The sequence below is a fragment of the Erythrolamprus reginae genome, chromosome 3 (genome assembly GCF_031021105.1).
Source record: "Erythrolamprus reginae isolate rEryReg1 chromosome 3, rEryReg1.hap1, whole genome shotgun sequence".
NCBI classification, from domain to species: Eukaryota; Metazoa; Chordata; class Lepidosauria; order Squamata; family Dipsadidae; genus Erythrolamprus; species Erythrolamprus reginae.
The window spans coordinates 50,962,676-50,988,066 of record NC_091952.1 but is presented as its reverse complement, the minus strand read 5'-3'; the positions used below and the strand labels follow the sequence as shown (position 1 = coordinate 50,988,066).

The window sequence follows — 25,391 nt, the reverse complement described above, 5'->3', positions numbered from 1 at the left end:
TACTGAATTATTAATGCAAATATAGCATTTCTATTTTCTAGTTTGGCTACCAGTTGCAATACTTAATATCAAGTCTAATGTCAATATTAAGATTGTGTCATTGTTTGCATTCTTCTCTCAAGTACTAATTTGGCATCTGTGGGCAATACCTTAAAGCAGCTGTTTCTTTCTCCAGGATTTCATAATCCTGAGACAAGATACGTTTGCTTTACAGCACTAAAAAATGATAAAGGAGTTTCACTTGTGCATGTTCTGTCAGATCTTTCAAAAATCGATGTGAATATTATATAATATATAATTATAATTTATAATTATAATACAATTAACTCAGTTCTACCCAATAATATACAGTATTGGGTAGAACTGAGTTAATTATATTAGTCCGGCCCTCTAAAACCATCCCAATTTCTCATGCCGCCCTATGGCAAAATTAATTGCCCACCCGTGGATTAGATGGAAGTCCCTCCTTGCCTCCAGCAGCTAAAGGTTTTCTCAGACTCCTGGAATCAGGGTTACTACAAATATTAGCAAGGCTCTAACCAGCACTAACAGAACAGAGAAATAATTACAGTAGTAGTCCCTACCAGAAAAGGGTGCCTCCTCCACCTATTTTGCTGAGACCCCAGTTCCACTCATTTCCATTTCCCTTTTTAACTACAGTAATACCTCGTCTTACGAACTAAATTGGTTCCGGAAGTAGGTTCGTAAGGCAAAAAGTTCGTAAGACGAAACATTGTTTCCCATAGGAAACAATGTAAAAGCGATTAATGCGTGCAAAAAGAAAAAAAATATATCACAAAATGGCGCTCCGCTGGGCGCTGCCGCCCGTCTGTCACCTTTTAAAACAGCCGGGGGGCTTCTCGGTGTTCTCCCGAACCTGAACTTTTCGGGTTCGGGAGGCCGCTGAGAAGCACCGCCGCCCAGCTGTCACCTTCTGAAACAGCCGGGGGGCTTCTTGGCATTCTCCCAAACGCTGAACCCGGAAGTTCGGGTTCCGGAGGCCGTCGAGAAGCCCCCCGGCTGTTTCAGAAGGCGACAGCCGGGCGGCGGCACTTCTCAGCGGCCTCCCAAACCCGAACCCGAAAAGTTCGGGTTCGGGAGAGTGTCGAGAAGCCCCCTAGCTGTTTTAAAAGGTGACAGTCGGGCGGTGGCATCCAGCGGAGCACCATTTTGCGATCTGTGGTGGGTTCGTAAGCCAAAAAAAGTTCGTAAATAGAGGCAATTTTTTTTCGAACCCCAGGTTCGTATCACGAGGGGTTCGTATCACGAGGTACCACTGTATTTCCATTTGATTTAAGATCTAGAATCTAAGTTTGTTTTTCTTCACTCTTCCCTTATCTTCTTTTTGTTTGTTTTGGTGTTATTTACCATCACATGCCTATTTGCAAGGACTGTCCTGTTTGTAACTAATCTTATGTGAGCCACTAAAGGAATTTCTTTCTTAGTTGAACAGCAGAGTATTGCTTCAAATGAAGCAATGTAAGACAAATTGTTCAAAGAACACTACCTACCAATTGTCTTCTGTTTCTTTTCCACGTTTCTGCTTTTCTTTTGGAGTTCATATTCTGAAAAGCTGAAGATAAATAACCAAAGATAAATGACATTGGTATTTTCCACTTTGAACTGTTTTAATCTACTGATACGTTGAAAAGAAGAAATATTTATAACATGGTTAAGATCTTTTTATATATTTGCTCTGAATTCTAATGGCCCACGTTCTCTCCCCCCTCCTTCCCAAAAAATGCAATAAAAAGAATAAACTAGTGCAAGAGGAAAGTTGCTGTACATGAATGAGTAGAATTCCTAATATTTATATTTATATATATTTAATCAAACATTTTGTAGGGAGTTTGAAGCAAAAAACAGTAAGAAGTCAAAAATATGTACATAAATGCTGAAAACCTACCCAACTTTGCAAAAGTATTATATGAAGGCAGCATCTCACCTGCTTTATTTATCAATTACTGCTAAAAGTGTATCTTCATGCTGAATTGAAGATACAATTCCAAAATAAAAGCATTTCAATATTTAAGCTTAATGGGGTTGTCCTTAGGCACAGGATAAAGCTACACAAAGACATTTAAATCACACTCGCACATGTTTATATTTTTTTTGTAGAGATACCAGTATTATTATGCAGCAGACAATTAGCAAACATTAAATGAGCACTCTTTTTTATTGCAAATGCAATTCTCCTAGAGAGAAGATCTATCTTTTTAAAGTATGGACAATATCCATATCAAGCATTATAAGTAATTCTCACTTAGCGATCACACTTGGGTTGAGAATTTTGGTCTCAAGTCATTGCGGTTGTTAAGTGGGTCACTGTATTACCTGATTTGATTTGACAACTGTTTTTACAAGAGTCAAACAGCATGTCAGTATGTGAGTCTATTTATTGATTTATTGATTGATTGATTGATTGGATTTGTATGCCGCCCCTCTCCTGAGACTCGGGGCGGCTAACAGCAATAATAAGACAGCATATAATAATAATCCAATACTAAAAACAATTAAAAACTCATTATTATAAAAAACCCAAACATACATACAGACATACCATGCATAAAATTGTAAAGGCCTAGGGGAAAAGAGTATCTCAATTCCCCCATGCCTGGCGGCAGAGGTGGGTTTTAAGTAGCTTACAAAAGGCAAGGAGGGTGGGGGCAATTCTAATCTCGGGGGGGAGTTGGTTCTTAAGCAGTCATGGGCATTTTTTTGCCAGAAGCAAGCAAAACCGTTGCAAATCTTGGCCATTTGACTGAGATGTTGCAACCAAGCAAATAGCCGAAATGTAATTATGTGAACTGGGGTAGGTGTGTTGTGTGTGTGTGTATGTGAGGAGGGGGGCAGAGAGAAGAGAGAGAATGAATCAGACAGACAGAAATTTGGGGATGGGTTGTGAGTTTAAACAGTCATTATGTAACTGGTTATCAACCAAGGACTACACGTATATCAGGACAGGCAAGAGTGACAGTATGCCTGTTTCTAAGAGCTTTATGAATTAGTGCCCAGGTTTGCTTGCTTTCTCTTTTCTAGTCTGTAACTTTCTTTTGCGAATATTGTGCCTGAACATAGCCTGCCTGAAAGCGGACAATGTTTTGTATATTACTTACTTTATATAAAGCTACATTTCTGCTAAACAGCAAGATAAAAATGCTTAAAATTAAATAAGCATGTGAGAGCCACCCACAAAGGAAAGAAACTCTTCTAAACATACAGACCACCAGGTAGGCTCAGAGTGGATAAGAAGAAAAGAATATTTGAGGGCACTTATTATTGGGTGATTACCAGGTTGTTTAAATGATATAAAAAGGCTTACTGAAATCACTAGGGAGATTATAGCTCAAATTCCTATAGAATTCTGTTCTATGTGCTTTCTTCAGTCCTGTGCAAAGGCCAAAGTCTGACAGCTTCACATGGCCCTGAAAGTAAACAACAATGCAAAAATAGGAGAAATAAATAACAGCATAGCATTCAAAAGCAAATATGACATATTTGGTGTTCTTTTTAGATAAACTTTTAGACAAAAAAGAAAGTTTTTGTATAGTACTCTTTGTATATTAATCACAAAATCAAATATGCAGAATCAGGTGGATTCTTGAAATAAATTAGGAAAATAAAAGGTAACATAAGTAACCATCCCAGGAACTCTTAGTCAAGTCATGCAAGGATTCAATCACATCTGTGTCATTCTGTGATAGGCATCCATCTTTTTCCTGTTACAGTCAACAGGAGATTATACCTTGCAAAAATGGAATGCTTAAAAAATAAATAAAAAAGAAAGCTCTATTAGATGCCTCCCAATTATTGTTCAGGAATCCTCCCTAAGAAAAACCATATACCATATATATTCATCATCAGCAAAGTTAGAATGATCAGATTTGCCCAGGCTGCGGAATGCCCTTTAACTGGGTTGCATCTTGGGCCATTATGTTACATGTTCTATAAATGCAGGTATTTACTTAAGACATTGTGGAAGAATGTTTAAAAAGTATTTCAAAAGCATAGTTTGCTTCATGGGTGAAATGCTCTCGGTTTGCTCATGCCTGTGAGATGTCGAAGAGCCGGATGTTATATTATCCTCTGTGCATGCACAGAACGCTTTGCGCATACGCAGAGGGTAAAAGAACCTAAATGGCGGCATCCGGGTGAGTGGGCGGAGCCTTGCACTCCCTTCGCAACTGTCTCTCCGACGACCGACAGGCACAAGCAAACCGGAAGCTTTTCACCCTTGGTTTGCTTTAAAATCAATACCAATTCATTGCCATGAGTCCACTTATACACATAAAGCTCCCAAGAAGCAACCCCATTTCAATACGTTCTTTCTTGAAGGCCAGCGAAAAATATAAGGGAACATCTTAAAGAAAGGATACAAGCTAACAGAACTGCATCTTTTCATGACTTATGTATTGTGCCCCATCACAGTATTTCAAGTGCCATGACAATATTTCAAATAAGAACTAAGTCACAAGTGCTAACAACAGATTTCCACTAGATGACCATGATTCACCAAGTCATCGTTTTAGAGCTACTTCCTTACCTAAACGGAGAAACCGAATGACCATCAGCAGGCCAAAAAAAAATAAAAAATTGGAGCAGTTTTCCAACTTCCTGCCAGTTTCCCCATTGGCTTTTGCTATAGGAAGCTGGCAGGGAGAGTTGGAAATGTTGATCATGTGCCACAGCAGTGTAATGCTGTGGTAGTACTGAAGTGGCCACAACATTGCCACATTTCAATCCCATGGGATTTATGGGTCCCATACACAAATTAACCCATTTGAGATATATTGATTCCAAAACACACTATTTGGCTCAACTGAAGGTTACAAACAACCAAGCAGATATGAGAGTTTTAATAGTACAGTGGTACCTCAAGATACGAACCCCTCGTCTTACGAACAACTCGTGATACAAACCCGGGGTTAAGAAAAATTTTGCCTCTTCTTACGAACTTTTTTCGAGGTACGAACCGGCGTTCGGAGGCTGCTGGGAAGCCGCGCGGCTGTTTTAAAAGGTAACAGCCGGGTGGCGGGGCTTCCCAGAAGCCTCCCGAACGCCGGTTCGTAACTCGAACAAAGTTCGTAAGAAGAGGCAAAATTTTGCTGAACCCCAGGTTCGGTTCGGGAGGTTGCTGGGAAGCCTCCCAGGCCGGCTGCGACCTTGTAAAACAGCCGCGCCGCTTCGCAGCTGTCTCCCGAAGCCGAACGCGGAAGTTCGGCTTCAGGAGACAGAAGGGAAGCGGCGCGGCTGTTTTAAAAGGCCGCAGCCGGCCTGGGGGGCTTGCCAGCACCCCCCCGAACCCTGAACCCGGGTTCGGGGGGGTGCTGGCAAGCCCCCCAGGCCGGCTGCGACCTTTTAAAACACCCGGCAGGCTTCGCAGCTGTCTCCCGAAGCCGAACGCGGAAGTTTGGCTTTAGCGTTCGGCTTCAGGAGACAGCTGCGAAGCGGCGCAGCTCTTTTAAAAGGTCGCAGCCGGCCTGGGGGGCTTCCCAGCACCCCCCCGAACCCCGAACCCGGGTTCAGGGGGGGGGGTGCTGGGAAGCCCCCCAGGCCGGCTGTCACCTTTTAAAACAGCTGCGCGGCTTCCCAGCAGTCGCCGGAAGCCGTTTTTTTGCGGGGGTTTTTTTGGTTGCACGGATTAATTGGCTTTACATTGTTTCCTATGGGAAACAATGTTTCGTCTTATGAACCTTTCGTCTTACGAACCTCCTCCTTGCACCAATTAAGTTCGTATCATGAGGTATTACTGTATATAGATTTCAAGCTTAGAATAGAGAGAGTTTTATTCTAGATAATTTTATTTAGAATGATTCTCAATCATTAAAAAAAATGATGAAACCTAGCAATGGACCAGAATATCTCCGGGACCGCCTTCTGCTGCACGAGTCCCAGCGACCGATTAGGTCCCACAGAGTTGGTCTTCTCCGGGTCCCGTCAACTAAACAACGTCGTTTGGCGGGTCCCAGGGGAAGAGCCTTCTCTGTGGTGGCCCCGACCCTCTGGAACCAGCTCCCCCCTGAGATTAGAACTGCCCCCACCCTCCTTGCCTTTCGTAAACTCCTTAAAACCCACTTCTGCCGTCAGGCATGGGGGAATTGAGACATCTCCCCCGGGCCTATACAATTCATGTATGGTATGTTTGTTTGTGTGTATGTCTGCTTTAATAACGGGTTTTTTTAAAAAAATGTTTTTAAATTATTAGATTGGTCTTGAGTTGTTTTATTGTTGTGAGCCGCCCCGAGTCTATGGAGCGGGGCGGCATACAAATCTAATAAATAAAAATAATTCTAATAGGAAATGCTAAAGAAAAGCTAGCCAACAAATAGCACTCATACTTTACTGTCCAAGAGAAGATTATCTGGCTTGATGTCACGATGAATAAAACCCAGCTGATGAATTGAATCTATAGCTAGCACGGTCTCTGCTATGTAAAATTGTGTCTCTTCTTCTGTAAGGGTATCTTTTTTCATTAATAATGTCATCATATCACCTGCATGGACAAAGGAAAGTGAAGGCAAGTTAATTCACCTCTTTTATAAACACAGTATCAGCACTTCACTTAACTGAGCTTATACTATAAAAGGTACTTTGTATTCTTTACCATTTTTTTTCTCTAGAACAATTTCATCTACTCCTTTTTATTTATTTGCATCCTGACTATTATTTTCAGAAATAACTCAAGGTAGCAAATACAGTGGTACCTCTACTTAAGAACGCCTCTACTTAAGAACTTTTCTAGATCAGAACCGGGTGTTCAAGATTTTTTTGCCTCTACTAAGAACCATTTTCTACTTAAGAACCCAGCCCAGAGAAATTTCCCAGGAAATTTGGGAGCGTCACAAAGGCCCAGCCAGTTTCCTGCCATTCCCCCTTTAATCCCGTCCATTTGGGCTGCCAGAGGAGTCTTTTGGTGGCGCTTAAGGAGGCTTTGGCAGTCCAGAGTGAACAAAGCATTTTCCTTTATCTGGGCGCTTGGACAGGGAATAAACCTTTGCCAGTGCCCAGAGAAAAAAAACGCTTCGTTCTGTGCAGCCGAGGAGTCACCATAGCGAAGGAAAGGCGCCAGCTATAAAGCGAGTGAGCGAGAGGAGAGGGGAGTCCTTTAGCATGGGAAGGAAGAGGCAGCACGTAGCAGCAGCAGCAGCCAGTGTATGGGAGGCAGTGTATGGGAGGCAGCCTCGCGCCGGGTGTATTGGAGGGGCATACTCCTCCTCGCTGCCTCAGAGTCTCTCTTTTTTTTTTAAGCCTTAAAGTTTTGGATTTTTAAAAATTCCCCTCACCTTACCTTCTTCCTTCGGCAGAGACTCTCTTCCTCCTCCTCGTCTTCCTCCTCCTCCTCCCACCCAAATTTCAAGCCTTTATTTCTTTCCTAATGGGTTTGCACGCATTATTTGCTTTTACATTGATTTCTATAGGGAAAATTGCTTCTACTTAAGAACGTTTCTAATTAAGAACCTGGTTCTTAAGTAGAGGTACCACTGTATATCTAAGACATCTTCCTATTTTACCCACATTTTTAAAAACCCTTGATATAAGGGTTGGGCAGAGAGAGAGAGAGAAAGAGAAAATAACTGATCCAAAGTTACTCCATTGGTTTTCATGGCTAAGATGGAAGTTGAATTCATCCTCCTGCTTTCTTTACCACTAGAATTTTCACAGATATAAGCAAAACAAACAAACAAGCAAAAAATATCTTCCCATTCCGAAAACCTGCCAGGGATTACTTCAGGATGTTTTATCCTCATCAATGCTGTTTTAAAGGAAGTTATCAATAAGGACATACAAAATACCATTACTACAGATAACTTACCCCATCACAGTTATAGTTGTCTGTGATAATGTTACCTTTTGAATATACAGTCTTCCCTCGATTTTTGCAGGTTCAAACTTTGTGAAAAGTCTATGCCACGGTTTTTCAAAAATATTAATTAAAAAATACTTTGCGGGTTTTTCCCCTATACCACGGTTTTTCCCACCCGATGACTTCATATGTCATCACCAAACTTTTGTCTGCTTTTAATAAATATTTTTTAAATAAACTTTAATAAATAAACATGGTGAGTAATAATCTAAATGGTTGCTAAGGGAATGGAAAATTGCAATTTAGGGATTTAAAGTGTTAAGGGAAGGTTTGTGATACTGTTCATAGCCCAAAATAGTGTATTTACTTCCGCATTTCTACTTCGCAGAAATTCGACTTTCGCGGGTGGTCTCGGAACGCATCCCCCGCGGAAAGCGAGGGAACACTGTACTCTTAATTCAATCACGCCTACTATTTCTTTTAAAAACAGCCTCAGTTTATTTTGCAGCTAGGAAAACTAGTAACTGCAAGTTTAGCTAAGACTCTAAAAAGATAGATAATGAGCAATAAGCTCATTACACTCCCCGGAGCAAATATGCAAATTGAGCGCAATCAGCACTTCAGTAGGAATGCTAGCACAAGCAATACGTTTTTGACTTATTCTAAAACTCTCACATACTACTTCATTTTTCAAATCAGTTTTCATCTATTAGTAAGAACTAAATTCAGAATCATATATGCATCTCCAACAACTGATTCAAACAAATAACTTAAAAGTAAACAATTCAAAAAACAAATAACAATGAATAATTACCTCCAGGTAGAAACTCCATGATAAGATAGAGGTTCAGCTTATCTTGAAAGCTATAAAACATTTTTACAACCCACAAACTATCTGCCTCCACTAGAATGTCTCGTTCTGCTCGAATATGGCCAACCTGGAGATGAATATATAAATGAATGTGTTTAATTACAATTTTCAGATATTTGTAAGAGGCATTCAGGCATTTCTATTCTATCATAATTTTAAAATGAATTATTTTTATGAATACCCAGCAGCGTTGCTGCCATTTGAGACATATAAGTCATCATGAAAATAATAAACCGAAGCCTAATACAGTTACTTTTCTGTACAATATACTCATTAAAATCGCCAGTGACTAGATAGGAAGTGGTCCTTCACATATTGCTGAGCTACAGAAAAAACAATTATCTACCGACTGATTGGGTCATTAAGGGAAATATATGCAGGGCTGCACATTATCTCCTCTTGCTTTAGCATTAGTCTTTTAAACTTTTGAATCATAATTCCTGGCAAAATGTTCTTTTCATTGTTAATTCAGTATTTATTTTGTTAATCACTTGCATTTCCGCTGTGCAAAGAGTAGTCTATAAATTGCAAAATTAATATTAATGATGTAGCCAAAGAATATTTTAAATAACATGCAGTTGGAAAATCTGCATTAATAAGTCCTTTCAGAAGGGTGGGGGAGGAGTTTTCAAATTACATTTTAAAAGTGATCAGAATATCCCTTTAGCTGGGTCTCCTTCGTAGCCAGCATCTTCAGCAGATCCTTAGTAGATAAACAGAGCTCCGGGTTAAAGAATGATGAGTCATTATAGCTAGGGACCTGCCCACATAAAGGAAAGGCATTTATATGTTAGACACTTCTGAGTTTGGTTTGGAACACAATGGGTAATCGGTGGAGCTGAGCCATGACTGACGTCATGTGCCTTCAATGAGGGACACCCAACAGAAGCCTGGCTAATGCATTCAAGACCCACTGTACTTTCCATGAAACAAATATCTATTTAAAGAATCAAAAGCTGAAAATAATTAGCAGAAAACATTAAAATACATAAACTTAAAATTGTTCTTAATCGGTCAATTCTGCCTTCTAGTTACTTAGGATGCAGTACTGCAGGCTGCTTTTGTTGACTGCCAGCTGCCAGCTGTTCAAACCTGACGGGGCTCAAGGTTGACTCCTATTTCATCCTTCTGAGGTCAGTAAAATAAGGACCCAGATTGTTGGGGCCAATATGCTAACACTGTATATCAGGGGAAAAGCCTTCTCTGTGGCGGCCCCGGCCCTCTGGAACCAGCTCCGCCCAGAGATCAGAATTGCCCCCACCCTCCTCGCCTTGTGTAAGCTCCTTAAAACCCACCTCTGTTGTCAGGCATGGGGGAACTGAGATATCCTTTCCCCCTAGGCCTATACAATTTATACATGGTATGTTTGTGTGTGTGCTTGTTTGGTTTTTAATAAGGGTTTCTTTTAGTTATTTTAAATATTAGATTTGTTATATGCTGTTTTTATTATTGTTGTTAGCCGCCCCGAGTCTACGGAGAGGGGCGGCATACAAATCTAATAAATAGATAGATAGATAGATAGATAGATAGATAGACAGACAGACAGACAGACAGACAGACAGACAGACAGACAGACAGACAGACAGACATCGCTTAGGAAGGGCTGTAAACCACTGTAAAGTGGTATATAAGTGTAAGTACTATTAGTATTAAATAACCACCATTCATCCAAGTCCCGGTTCCTGACAAATCCTTTTTTCACAATTAAAAATGACTTTCAGAACAATTTCTTTAGGATTTCTACAAATGTTCAGTTAAATTCAACGAGAGCAACTTCCATATAGTTTTTGTAAAATGAATGTTAAAAATTCAACAGTATTTAATTAAACGAAGATGGAAAGGATACAAATTCAAGAGGAGCTCATCTACAAGCACACAGTTTTGCTAAAGTTCCACAAATGTCAGAATTAATACTCCGTGCAGTGACTAAAATGACTGTTTTTTGCTTCCTCAAGAAAAGTATCAGTGACCTTCCAGAAATTCCAGTTTATGTTTAGAGTGGTAATTCAAGAAATTCAATTATCAGTCTAAAGCCTTGATCAAAAAACATGTTTCCTCCCCCACCAAATTTCAACAGTGAGAATTAGATGGCATAAAACTTTTGGAAACTGCGTTTACCTGCTCTTTTTCTAGCATGTCAGCTTTTCGTAGGATTTTCATTGCATACACGTGCCCCGTGTCTTTCTTCTGAACAAGCCGCACCTAGATGTTAGAAAGCAATCATTTTTGTGTTAATACATTTCAGATATTTCAGTAGAGGCCAATGAGGCGCCCCTCGATGTGAGTGACATCAAGTTGGCCACACCCACTAAGTCACATGACCACCTAACCACACCCACCCAGCGAGTCATTTGGCAGATCATATTAGATTAGATTAGATTTATTGGGTTTATATGCCACCCCTCTCCACAGACTCGGGGCGGCTCACAACAATGGCAAAAAACAATGCATAGTAACAAATCTAATATTTAGCAATCTAAATTACAGTTTTAGGTTAAAAAATCCAAAAGAAACCCCAATATATACAAAACAAACACACAATCGAATCATACGCAGAAACTACACGGGCAATTGGGAGATGTTTCAATTCTCCCATGCCTGACGGCAGAGGTGGGTTTTAAGGAGTTTCCGAAAGGCAAGGAGGCTGGGGGCAATCCTAATCTCTGGGGGGAGCTGGTTTCAGAGGGTTGGAGCCATCACAAAGAAGACTCTTCCCCTGGATCCCGCCAGACGACATTGTTTAGTTGACGGGACCTGGAGAAGGCCCACTCCGTGGGACCTAACCAGTCGCTGGGATTCATGCGGCAGAAGGCGGTCCGGGAGATATTAGTGGTTGGTGGGATTTAAAATTATGGATTTAGTGTTCCCTGAAGGATTCCAAAAGATTTGGGACCCCTGGTCTAGGACACTGGGTCATCTACTTCTGTTTCACTGTTGTAAAAATGGTATCGAATAATGAACACTATCCAACATGGATGGTGGTATTATTTTAAATATTTGTGTATCAGTTCTCAATGTAAAAATCCTGAAGCTGTTTACATCATTTATAAAAATGACTGTAACTTTAAAACAATTCCTTTAAAAAAAAGAGTTATAAAGAGGGTTTCATTGCAGGAATGTGTTCGTGCCCTAGAACAGATTCAATCACAGAGGTGTCTTCAAAATCAACTCCAAAAAAGTAATATTGGGGATATGATTACCAAGAGATTAACCAAATATTTTGAATAATCTGTATCCCCATGCCATGATGAAACTTCAGACAAAACAGTAAGCAGCTCTATTAACTCATTATGTTAAACCATGTATAATGTTTTAATAAATCAATATAACACAAAGATGTAAAACTTGGTTTTATAAAACTATGACTGATTACCATATTTTTTTGGAGTAGAAGGTATTGGGGAAGGAAACAAGGAAAAAAGGCCTCTGTCTCCCAACAAACAGCACAGATGATATATACTGTTTGCTATGTTTTTCTGTGCATGTGTGCCTGACCCATAGCAATAGCAAAGGATTGGTGAAATGTACATTATGGCAGTACATTAATGCCAGAAAGTTTTCTTAAATGTAATAACGATAACCCCTCCCAATTATTTAAATAGATCTATTCCAAACATGACTAAGTTAGGGTTTAACTCAGCTGCCTTATCTTAATACTAAAATAGAACAGTTACATTCAGATTATACTTTTACAGATCTGGAGGTAGACATTATTCTCTGTTAATTAAAAGAAGATACAGTAGCGCTGGGCTTCTTCAGATCAAGCATTTATTTTAAAATGCTTCTTCATTTTGTTAAGTTGTCTAGAACAATACTAAAACAGTCTTTAAAAAACTTATCTCCTTGTATCCAAATTCAAAAACTGATTAGCACAAGAAAATAAAATTCCACTTCTGGCTCCCAATTTGCATCATTGCAGCAAAAGCTGCACTTTAGTTTCACTTTCATTTTAGCAAGTGGCTTGCCTTGCAGCCTCAGTCAGCTGAGAGTCAGGAAACTGATAATGAATTGGGCTTAACAGGCTATTTTGTTGGCTGCAAGGAGGTAAATTGCTGGGATGCAGAGGCTAAAGGTGTATAGGACTCACCCAAGTTTTCACCCTCTTTTAGGGGATGAAAAGGTGCATCTTATATTCTGAAAAATACAGTAATTCATTGGTCTAAGTCAGGGGTAGGCAAAGTTGGCTCTTCTATGACTTGTAGACTTCAACTCCCAGAATCCCTGAGCCAATCACGCTAGCTCAGGAATTCTGGGAGTTGAAGTTCACATGTCATAGAAGAGCCAACTTTGCCTACCCCTGGTCTAAGTTAGCTTTTTAATTTAGCCTTTAGATCTGGTACAGACCCCAACAAAGTACCAGCCAAGAATGACCCTGGTTATTTTCGAAGCCCAGAGCAGATGAACAGGCTCTGCCATTTGCTAAAAGTTCAGTGTATTGGTCCTTCTAACATTATTAATTTCATGATCGTACCTCCCCAAAGGCTCCTCTGCCTATTACTTTTAAAGACTCAAAATCCTCTAGTCCAAGCCTCGTTCTTTTCAGTCGCAGAAACTCTGTCTCCTTTCGGGCATGTGCTGATCTTCTTAGTCTTTTCTAATATATTTTTAAAGGAAGAAACAACAACAATTAGAGTATACTCATTCTAAGCTATAGCTTTGGTACATAATCATCAACAAGTTTTAGCACATGCAATAATACCTCTTCGTCTTTTAAGCCTTCTTCTTCCATCACTTTTTCTAGCTTCTTTTGTCTAAAAATAAAAATATCATGGATTAAGAAATCCCTCTCTTTGTCTAGATTCATACAATTTCAATATTGAACAAAGTCATTTAAAAAAACAAGAAACCATGTGGGAAATTTGGAGTTTGTATTTTCACTACATTCCTTGATTATGACTAAAACTCATTTAATTTCAGAATTAAATTAAAAATTAAATTCAGAATGTTATTTGTCAATATCCTGCTTGGTATAACTAAGTCAATAACTAAGTCATTTATCTTTTCATTTGTTAAAGACAATAACACCAAAGTATGAAAAATGATGTAATTGCAGCCAAAACAAGCTTTACATATTATGCAACCCAATATAAATCAATTATGGATCATCTTATTTTGATCAATACAGGTTTCTGATTTTAAAAGAACACAAATAATTGTGATAACAGGGAAAATGTAGAGGCTTCATATCAAACTCCATCTGATATTTGATCAGAGTAAATGTGAAAAGCAAATGCCCTATACTTCCACATTAATTCTCAATTTTAAAAAGTATTAAGTATGACAAAACAAAAGAGAATTTGCAATATAATTTGGAAGAGCATTCAAATGTCTCATACAGGCAGTCCTCAAGGTATGACCAAAATTGAGCCCAATGTTAAGTGAGATTGGTCCCGTCTTATGGCTTTTCTTGTTACATTTATATTTTTTCCTACAGGGAATCACTATGTAGGAAAAAATATAAACATATAAACATGCCCTTATACTATTTCCTGTATTTTATCTTACAATGGATATGTTTATCCTAGGCATGTTTAAATTCAGTGACTATGGATTTACCAACCACGTCTGCTGGAAGTTTGTTCCAAGGATCTACTACTCTTTCAGTAAAATAATATTTTCTCACATTGCTTTTGATCTTTCCCCCAACTAACTTCAGATTGTGTCCCCTTGTTCTTGTGCTCACTTTCCTAAATGTATGCAGGCTCCTTTAATATAACTACTAAAGGGCAGAAAATATTTTCAGAAACAGCTTTGCAAATAAGGGCAGAGTCATTGTAATACAAGTGCCTCCAGTTCTCCACAACTCTAGAAGGTCAAAAGCAGTAAACAGAAAATGATAGTCCTTCCTGGCTATATATCCAGAATCAAGCTGACAAAAGTAAATTGAATCCCAAGAGTTAAACTGAGTTAAACTAACAACCACTCTTATTTTTTAATAATTAAAAGGCATCTTCTAAATATATTTGACAGTTCAAATGTCACCAGGCTTGAGGTTGACTCAGTCTTCCATTCTCCCAGGTGGGTAAAACGGGGATGCAATATGTTGGGGGCAATATGCTAGAAACATAGAATCATAGAAACATAGAAGACTGACGGCAGAAAAAGACCTCATGGTCCATCTAGTCTGCCCTTATACTATTTCCTGTATTTTATCTTACAATGGATATATGTTTATCCTAGGCATGTTTAAATTCAGTTACTGTGGAAGTTTGTTCCAAGGATCTACTACTCTTTCAGTCAAATAATATTTTCTCATGTTGCTTTTGATCTTTCCCCCAACTAACTTCAGATTGTGTCTCCTTGTTCTTGTGTTCACTTTCCTATTAAAAACACTTCCCTCCTGAACCTTATTTAACCCTTTGACATATTTAAATGTTTCGATCATGTCCCCCCTTTCCCTTCTGTCCTCCAGACTATAGAGATTGAGTTCATTAAGTCTTTCCTGATACGTTTTATGCTTAAGACCTTCCACCATTCTTGTAGCCCGTCTTTGGACCCGTTCAATTTTGTCAATATCTTTTTGTAGGTGAGGTCTCCAGAACTGAACACAGTATTCCAAATGTGGTCTCACCAGCTATATAAGGGGATCACGCTCTATATAAGCCGATGCTGATTCTGTAAATCGCTTAGAGCAGCGTTTCCCAACCGGTGTGCCGCGGCACACCGGTGTGCCGCGAGACATGGCCAGGTGTGCCGCCAAGCTCCGGCTGGGCGGGGCGCTGCCGGTACTTCCGTCCTGGGGCTCCCGCTCGCAGCTGTCCCCCGGCTCCTAATCGATGCCGCGGTTTTCGGCGCTCTCCTGCTGGGCGCCAAAGAAGGAAGGCGGGAAAAAGGAGCCTTTTTCCAGCCTTCCTTCTTTGGAGCCCAGCAGGAGAGCGCCGAAAACCGCGGCATCGAGCAGGAGCCGGGGGACAGCTGCGAGCGGGAGCCCCAGGATGGAAATACCGGCAGCGCCCCGCCCAGCTGGAGCTTTTCTGGCATCCACGGCAAGTGTCCTTTGTGGCCCGGCGGGAGGGCACTGGCGTTGGGAGCGGGGGGGGGCCGCAGCGGCCGCAGGCAGTCGCAGGGAGATGTCGGCGGCGAGAGGGAGCTCTCTCTCTCTCTCAGCTGACTGCAAGCGGGAGCCCTGACGGTGGCGGTTGGACCTGCGGCAAGTGTCCTTTGTGGCCCGGCGGGAGGGCACTGGCGATGGGAGCGGGGGGGGGGGTGGCCGCAGCGGCCGCAGACAATCGCAGGGAGATGGCGGCGGCGAGAGGGAGCTCTCTCTCTTTCTCAGCTGACTGCAAGCGGGAGCCCTGACGGTGGCGGTTGGACGTGCTGCTGGCGCTGCGGGCCTGGCATATACGGTGTCCAGCAGCACGTCCAGCTGCCGCCGTCAGGGCTCCCGCTTGCAGTCAGCTGAGAGAGAGAGAGAAAGAAAGAGAGACATAGCAAGAGAGGCAGAGAAAGAGAGACAGAGCAAGAAAGAGAGGCAGAGAAAGAGAAAGAGAGAAAGAGAGAGAGAAAGAGAGACATAGCAAGAGAGGCAGAGAGAAAGAAAGAGAGACATAGCAAGAGAAAGAGAGACTTAGCAAGAGAGGCAGAGAGAAAGAGAAAGAGAAAGAGAAAGAAAGAGAGACATAGCAAGAGAGACAGAGAGAGAGAAAGAGAGAGAAAGAAAGAGAGATAGCAAGAGAGGCAAAGAGAAAGAGACATATAGCAAGACAGTGAAAGAGAGAGAGAGAGCAAGAGAGAGAGAGAAAAGCAAGAAAGAGATAGCAAGAGAGACAGAGAGAGAGAGAGCAAGGGAGAGAGAAAGACATAGAGGAAGGGAAGGAGGGAGAGAGAAAGAGAGAAAAAAAGAGAGGAAGAAAGAAAGAAAGGGATGGAGAGAGAGAAAGAAGGGAAGGAAGGAAAAGAGAGAAAGAGGGAGAAATAGAGCGAAAGGGAGGAAGAGAGAGGGTTTTTTTGTCCAAACTTTTCTTTAGCCCGCCCCCCCCCCCGCCCCGCCCCCCTTCAGTGTTCCCCAGGATTTTGAAAATATGAATAATGTGCCGCGGCTCAAAAAAGGTTGGGAAACACTGGCTTAGAGAAGGATGTAAAGCATTGTAAAGCGGTATATACGTCTTAAGTGCTATTGCTATTTATTGCATACACTTTTTACAGGTCTTTAATTAGCAACACACAAATGGCATGGCTACATACTGCAGAAGAAGATTGTCCAGCACCTTTTCAGAAATCTTTCCCGCCGTAACAATAGAAGTAATCTTAAAACTGAAAAGATTACTGAAATCTCTCTCCTCTTTAAGTGATCAGAGACCATCACAACTACATCTACCATGTCTAAGTGCAAACACAAGGAACAGCAACTCAAACTACCGGTAATACTTCCAAAAGTCTATTCAGTATGCAAAACAAATATGATCTAACATGGTCCTTTAAAACTAGTAAAACCAGTAGTGGATCCTCACACTTTCTTCTCCTGTAGAAGGAGGCCTTTACTAGAAACACAGCTTTGTATTCTGTTCCATGATGTGCCCCAATGAAATTTTTTATTAAGGAAATACTTCCATCATAGCAATAAGTAGCAAAAGGAAGGAAAGGGTGGGTGAATAGATAACTGTGGTTAAAGGGAAAGCTGAAATTATCATTTCAACTTTTGACTAGAATATATGGACTAAATAGCTTTACAGAAATGTAGCAGCTCCCTCAGGAATGAGTTGTTTTCCATTCCACATTTATTAAAAAGAAGTTGAGAACTTCCAATTTATCTCTGCATAGCTTTATGTCTTTTATAGCAACAAAACACTATGTTGTGCTTCATTAAGCTATTCTTAATGCAGGTTCAAAAATTATCCACATGGTACTTGGAAAACAACCTGCACCCAAAAATCAGCAAGACAAATATGGTGTTAGACCTTCCAGAAGAAGAGAGAGGAACCTGTCCCACTTTACATTGAGGGGTGTGTGAGGAGAGAGTTTCCTTCCTTAAATTCCTGAGAGTGTACCTCAGCGAAGATCTCACTTGGAAAATCAACATGACCCAGGTGGCCAGAAAGGCCCAAGAGAGACTCCACTTCCTCAGGGTCTTGTGAAAAAACAAACTGGAACAACAACTGAGGACCTCCTTTAACAGCCCACAATAAAAAGCGTCCTCCCTCATTGCATTACAGTGAGGTATGCCGACTTGTCAGCCACGGATGGAAAGACATTACTGGATGGAAAGACATTACCGAGGGCTGTCCCTAGATGATATCCCCTCAGGGCTCGCTGCCTTAGAAGAATGAGGAAAATCCTATTTCTGGCTCCCAATTTGCATCATTGCAAATCTGGTACAGACCCCATCAAAGTACCAGCTAAGAATGACCCTGGTTATTTTCCAAGCCCAGAGCAGATGAACAGGCTCTGCCGTTTGCTAAATGTTCAGTGCATTGGTCCTTCTAATATTATTAATTTCAAGATCGTACCTCCCCAAAGGCTCCTCTGCCTACTACTTTTAAAGACTCAAACTCCTCTAGTCCAAGCCTCCTGCCATCAGGAAGGAGATATAGAAGCATAGGCAGCCGTACAAACAGGCTGAAGAACAGTTTTTTATGCATGGACTGTCAGACTTCTGAATGGAAAATAACTTTACAACATAGTACGACTCGCGGGGCTGGTACTATGTACAATAAGCTCACATGGAGTAGTAGGATTGTGTATTTCTTAGTAGGATCACTGGGTCAAGGATTTTGTGTCTTTCACTATGAGTTGTATTGGATTGCGGGGGTGCACGAAGGGAGGCTCAACCAATCTCATTGTACAATTGTAGTACTCTGACAACAAAGGTTTGAATTGAATTCTTCAGAATCCCAAGTTTTTTTCCTGGTTATTTACCGGTGAAATAGAACACCTCGGCACTCATGGAACATTAGGATTTTCGTTGCATAGAAAGACCATTTTGTACTTGTATACTGTATACCGAAAACTATTTCACATATTAATGCTTACTCCCTACAAGGGAGGGGGGGAATTGGGGAATGAGAGCATCATGGAAATAGGTTTCCAAAGTCTTCAACGTTTACCTTTTGCATCAGATGTATGCCCCATGAGAGCAGATAAATTGTGGAAGGAAAAAGTGCGTAACAGCACAGCCTCCACTGTTGTCTGCATCATATCGAAGCCAGAATTAATTGGATGGATATTATTCTGGTATCTAGCATTAGAATTGGACTTATTGATAACCAGCTTTAAAATTGATTTTGCATAACTTGTATGTACGCACAGGTGGTTTTTATTTTTATTTTTCATTTATTTATTTAGTTTTTACAGTCAAACAGGTCAACCCAGTGACTCTTGAAAAGTCAAATTCTTAGTAAAAGGTAATGAAAGGTCCCTTATCCTGGTTTATTCATCATATCAATACACTTATTTGGATGAATAATGTAAAAATAAAACGGATTCCCATAATAACTGAACTGAAAGGTAAGCATAACTCTTGGCTTATAAATGTTTCCATTATTTAGGTATGCACTATCCTCCTTTCCAATTTAGTTGTTACTTTTAGTCTCCTATTCAAAATAGCTTATCCACTTTCCATATACTAATGGAGTGAGCAGAGCCTCTTAAATTTTTAATACTACATTCCAGGTACAAAAGTTAGTTCGTCAATAAAAACCTAATATTAGACTGCCTGATTGGCGGCTATTTCATTCATTCATTACTGGCTTCAAAATAGAAAAAGAGGAAAAGAGAAAGAAAATATTGCTAATGGTCACTTCAGACTATTAGCAAATACAAGATGAATGCTACTTTTCCTGTAATCTAGGTAATTTCAAGTTAAACTAAGTTTTTGTATTATTTACAACTATACAGTGATACCTTGTCTTACAAACTTAATTAGTTCCGGGACGAGGTTCTTAAGGTGAAAAGTTTGTAAGACGAAACAATGTTTCCCATAGGAATCAATGGAAAAGCAATTAATGCGTGCAAGACCAAAATTCACCCCTTTTGCCAGCTGAAGTGCCCGTTTTTGTGCTGCTGGGATTCCCCTGAGGCTCCCCTCCATGGGAAACCCCACCTACGGACTTCTGTGTTTTTGCAATGCTGCAGGGGAATCCCAGCAGGGGAATCCCAGCACTGCAAAAACGAGCGCTTTGCTGGTAATGGAAGTCCAGAGGTGGGGTTTCCCAGTGAAATCTCAGCATTGCAAAAACACCGAAGTCCTCGAAACCCCACGTCCGGACCTCTGTGTTTTTGCGATGCTGCAATTTCACTGAGGCTCCCCTCACTGGGAAACTCCACCTCCGGACTTCCGTTGCCAGAGAAGCACCCGTTTTTGCACTGCTGGGATTCCCCTGCTGGGATTCCCCTGCAGCATCACAAAAACACGGAAGTCCGGAGGTGGAGTTTCCCATGGAGGGGAGCCTCAGGGGAATCCCAGCAGTGCAAAAACGGGTGCTTCGCTGGCAATGGAAGTCCGGAGGCGGGGCATCCCAGCGGTGGTGGTGGGTTTGTAAGGTGAAAATAGTTTGTAAGAAGAGGCAAAAAAATCTTAAACCCCGGGTTTGTATCTTGAAAAGTTTGTATGATGAGGCGTTTGTAAGACGAGGTATCACTGTACTTGCTTTTTAAAAGAGTCAACCTCCCCATTTAAACTGAAGCGGGGTGGGTGGGTAGGAAAGAAAACGCACAAGAGTTATTACAAAAACAACAGAAAGGGTTTTGTGGCTTAAGACACAAGTATAAAACTTTTGTGTTTCCATAATGAGAACATACTCTGTATTTATTGGGTCTCAAATTCCAGCTTCCTTTCAAGATTTCAAGTCAATGTGCACATTAATTATCCATTTATTTTTCCCAACAGCTCTAGCTCAAAGTTATCCACTGAGTTTCAAGTGAATATGGACTAGAACCATGATGGCAAACCTATGACACACGTGCCACAAGTGACATGCAGAGCTATATCTGAGGGAACGCGAGGCATTGTCCGATGTCTTTTTGGTCTTTCGGAGGGCACTTTCCCCAGGCTTCAGGAAAGCGTCCTGAAGCCTGGGGATGGTGAAAAACAGTCCAACTGGAAGTTTGTTTTCCAAACTTCCTGTTGCGCCGCTGGGTCAGTGTTTTGCCATTCATAGGCTCTGGAAGCTTCAATGAGCCTTGTGCATATACATGGGGGAGCAGGGGGGGTTGTGTGTTCATGTGCATGGGAGCATTGCATTATGGGTGTGGGCACACGGTATTGTGCGTGTGAACACCCTTTTGGCACTTGAGCAAAAAAAGATTCGCCATCACTGGACTAGAACAATATAGAATAGAATAGAATAAGATCTCTGCTCCAACCTCTTAACCACTATATCACTTTAAGTTCCAAGAGGAGAACTGAGTGAAAGTAGCCAGAACCTATAGCACAACTCAGAACTTGTTATGTTGTATTAGAATGACATTGGGAAACAAGAGGAAAAGCTGTAGCCTAAATAACTATCATGCAAAAGGTATCCTACTCAACAGAAGAAATGGGAATGAGAATTATCTCAGGAGGGTCTCTCTCTATTTTTCTGGAAATTAAAAGTAAAGAAAGTGGAAAACTATGAGATGCAAGATTCTGTCATTGTAACACCTTACAGTAACAAAATTCATTGTTTGTGCTTCTTGTCTAGATCAGGGGTCTCCAACCTTGGCCACTTTAAGCCTGGGGGACTTCAACTCCCAGAATTCCCCAGCCAGCATTGCTGGCTGGGGAATTCTGGGAGTTGAAGTCCCCCAGGCTTAAAGTGGCCAAGGTTGGAGACCCCTGGTCTAGATTACTTCAAAGGGCTGACAGAACCTGATCATCCCTACTTCCTATATCAAAAGTCTTTGCTACCTGAGCATCAAATACACATCTTTAACTGATCATATTTATAACTAACGTTTGTCAGCCTCTACATTATATCTAGCAAACTCTGAGTTCATGTAGAATATCTTGTCTTTCAAAAGCATTCACATTAATCCAATCTGAGCTATGTCTCCAAAAGTTACAATATAAAAAAAGATAGCAGATGTAGTTATTTAGAAACTAGCATATGATAATAAAAACAGAGTTTAGAATTTGTCATTTTAAAGAACAGAATCCAGCAGAGTTGAACAAAATGTGGAAATATTTGTATTACATTGCAAAAATTAGTGTTTTGTCTAGTGTTTCAGTAACATTCTGAAACGTCTGGAGTTTAGAACAGTTTTATGCACTCAATGATTTCATAGATATTTCTACTGCCATCTCATTTGATTTCAACTGTTATATCAACAGCATACTGCTTTAAGCTTTTTAAACATAGAGTCTTAATTTTCTATCAAGTCTCATGATTATGTTAATCAAACTTACAAATGAATTCTAGAATCCAATGTAATTTATAAATTCCCAGCCCTAAATCAGAATTGCTCTGAATAATTGGAAATATTTCTTCCTGGTTTCTTTTCACCTGGGTTTAATTACCATTTATGAGATAAGCCAACAACAGGCTCATCCATTGAATCTTAATTACTATTACTCTCTTCTACTCCCCCACAATCTGAAAACTTAATCTATTATTCCTCCACCAATGAAATGTAATTTTATTAATTTATTGAGCTAATTTAAGCAGCACAACACACATATACCTTAAGAATTTCCTCACACACTAGGAAGTATTCTTTATGGGCTTCCTCTCCATCCTTGGACTAAAGGAAGTAATGAGCAACATCACATCCACAATCACATTGCAGAGCACCCCAATCTCCAGGTCCTCGACTGGCATGGATCTGTGGTCCACCAGGAACTGGGCCATGCAAACAAGTAAAGTCCCATGCGTTCACGCACAGGATCCAAGCAGTGTACAAAACCATGCCAAAAACAGTCTTCCATGGAACCTACCCCTGAAGCTCAAAAGGTTGGGTGTTGCTGTCATATTGACATCACAAGGAGCGTTTCATTGTCTATACTTACTTTCTCAACTACTATATTTAATATTGTGCTTCTCTACTGTTCCTAGTCCTCTTTTAAAAATTGTTTTATGGCCTTTAGTTTATGCAATAACTTCTAAACTGAAAATTGAGATATGTATTAAATACCACAAATGAAATAAAATGTGCATGTACTGGAATGCATTTATTAAAAAGTATTTTCTGACAGCTAGCTAAAGAAATACAGAAAGCTGTTAGGGCATTTCCTGACTACTCAGAGCAGAAAGAAATTTAAAAAAATAAATATATATGATTTAAAGGGTGAAATTTGCAGGAAAGACAAAAAATGTACTTAGAGAGGCTGGTTTTGATTATCATGCTCGATCAAGCCAAGCATATTTCGCAACACATGTTATGTTTATACTGGACAGTTTATACTGAAATCAAAAGAAAGAAAACATTAAGCTAGGGGAAGAAAAACAGCTTTTAATTCAGGAAAAACTTTTTAATTCAGGAAAAACTTTCTACTCAATTTTATAAAGGAGACTAGTAGGTTAGTCAAGAAATATTTACTGTTGGGCATTTTAAAGAAATGTTACAAAAACTGTTCAGCCTAATAAAAGATCAGTGCACTTGAGGCATTCAAGTTTTTAATCTTGAAATTAATAAAAAGTATTCCATATTCATGTAAAAATATTTTACCTCATTTCTCTTTCTTCATGCTGGGCAATCAGATTACTGTAGAAGTTTTCTAACGTCACTTTAGTCATTGTAACTCGCTCCTTAGTATGGTTACTCATAGATGAACAAGGTGCTGGACCCGTCATTGCCATAATTACTTTAGGAGAGGGGGGAAAAAAATAAAAAGATTTTGAGGCTGGGTCATTTACATTCTTTATGCTTAATTGAAGGAAAGATTGATAGAGGACACACAGAGTGCAACACAATAACAAGTAGTAATCCAAACTGGAAGCACATTAGAAGACCATATTGTTACAAAACAATTTCACACATTGGACTTCCTCTTTTTTTTAACCAGAGTTATAAACAAAGACAGAAAGAAAGGCAGTACTGTACTTAGATCACTAAATAATGCTTACCTCCCTCATTCTTTCTTTGAACAGATTAAATGCAAATTATTGGAGTTTAAAGGGAGCAAAGGCAGCCGAATTTGGGTGCAAAGCTGCCAGTACTTCAAAAACATTTAAAAAGCAGTTTTAAATGAAGTTCCTGTGCCTATTGTCCTACAGCCAAACATAATTAGCCAATCTTGGAACCACCTTCAAGTACTCTTTTACAAGAAATGATGTGCAGTTTGCTTAGAATGCAGCCGAAATGTCTCCTTCCTTCAAAAGGGAGGAATTCAAAAAAACCCACTAACATGTTTTTCTTGATCTGACTGACATCCGAAAAAGTTTCCTGAAACTACTGCAGCTGCTACTCAGCCATTGAAACAGAAACATAGAAGATTGAGGGCAGAAAAAGACCTCATGGTCTATCTAGTCTGCCCTTATACTATTTCCTGCATTTTATCTTAGAATGGATCTATGTTTATCCCAGGCATGTTTAAATTCAGTGACTGTGGATTTACCAACCACGTCAGCTGGAAGTTTGTTCCAAGCATCTACTACTCTTTCAATCAAATATGTTCTCACGTTGCTTCTAATCTTTCCCCCAACTAACCTCAGATTGAGCCCCCTTGTTCTTGTGTTCACTTTCCTATTAAAAACACTTCCCTTCTGAACCTTATTTAACCCTTTAACATATTTAAATGTTTCGATCATGTTATTGTTGGTAGGACTCCTTAAAAAAATTTTTAAAAAATCCCTGATCGTTTAAACGCCCCCCAAATCCAAGTCTTGCGCGGGCCAACCATACTTGGGAAATAAATAAAAGTCGAATATGCTTTTCCTTCTTTAAAAAAAAAAGTTCCGCGGAAAGGAAACAAAAGACCGCAGGTGCGGACAAAAGAAAGCCGAGGAGGGGGAAGGCGCCAGGTGCGCGGACCCGCTAAAAGAACGACGGAGCCGGGCTAGAAAAGGGGGCCCGGGAAACAGAGCCCCCGTCTCCCGCCCAATACGGCCACTAGGGGAAAAAGGGGGACGAGCCGAGCCCAGCACTATGGGTACCGGAGGAGAGGTCTTCGCCCGCCGGGCATAACTTTTCTTTCCCCCCCAGGGAAGTCGAACGGTAGACCCTGAAGACCGAGGAAAAGGACAAGGAGGCTCGGGGAGGAGAGTAACTTACCAGTGCCCGCTTTCCAAACGGGGCAGCCCGGGAAACGAAAGAAAAAAGCCTCGCCGAGGAATTCCCGCTCAGGCCCCGCACACGAGAGAGAGAGAGAGACAGAAAGCCGCTCCGGAGGCCTAACCCCGCCTCCCCCCCTCTGAAGAAAGCCGGAGCCTGAGACGGGACAAGAGCCAGCTCGAAAGCTGGCCTCGCCCGCATGCGCAAAAGCTTCTCCAGGGTCCGCCCTCTTTAGGAGGCGCGGCTGACTTAGCTGGCCAGGGTCTTGGCGGAGGCGGGGTCCTTCAATTTGTTTAAGGCGAGTGCAGAGGCGCGCATGCGCTCTCTCTCTCTCTCTCTCTCTCTCTCTCTCTCTCTCTCTCTCTCTCTCTCTCTCTCTCTCTCGGGTTATTGCGAAGTTGGGACGGAATCCGTTTTTGGTTTTTTTTAAGAATGGGGTGATGTGTTTTGGTTGTGCAACGCGAATTGTGCGTTTTACAACTGGACGTATTTGTACGGAGTTATATATTCCAGGGCGTTACTTGCTCCCGAGTAAATGTGAGTTGTATTTCCAGGTTGTAAGCATTAGCAGTTAAACTCAATGGTGATGTT

The 25,391-nt window shown here is 40.8% G+C and overlaps 1 protein-coding gene across 2 annotated transcripts in view; it reads right to left on the bottom strand.

The window, feature by feature from the left end:
• Nucleotides 1-24,935, bottom strand: part of STK38 (serine/threonine kinase 38) — a 37,902-nt gene extending 12,967 nt beyond the window's left edge. For both annotated transcript variants that reach the window (XM_070745268.1, XM_070745270.1), the window contains exons 1-9: nucleotides 24,801-24,935; nucleotides 23,256-23,391; nucleotides 13,375-13,426; nucleotides 13,147-13,269; nucleotides 10,794-10,877; nucleotides 8,619-8,742; nucleotides 6,339-6,493; nucleotides 3,323-3,425; nucleotides 1,512-1,573 (exon numbers count right to left, since the gene is read on the bottom strand). In XM_070745268.1, the coding sequence (XP_070601369.1) occupies nucleotides 1,512-1,573; nucleotides 3,323-3,425; nucleotides 6,339-6,493; nucleotides 8,619-8,742; nucleotides 10,794-10,877; nucleotides 13,147-13,269; nucleotides 13,375-13,426; nucleotides 23,256-23,386 (834 nt within the window). In that variant the 5' untranslated portion in view covers nucleotides 23,387-23,391; nucleotides 24,801-24,935. The remainder of the gene's footprint in view (nucleotides 1-1,511; nucleotides 1,574-3,322; nucleotides 3,426-6,338; nucleotides 6,494-8,618; nucleotides 8,743-10,793; nucleotides 10,878-13,146; nucleotides 13,270-13,374; nucleotides 13,427-23,255; nucleotides 23,392-24,800) is intronic.
• Nucleotides 24,936-25,391: the final 456 nt, after the last annotated feature.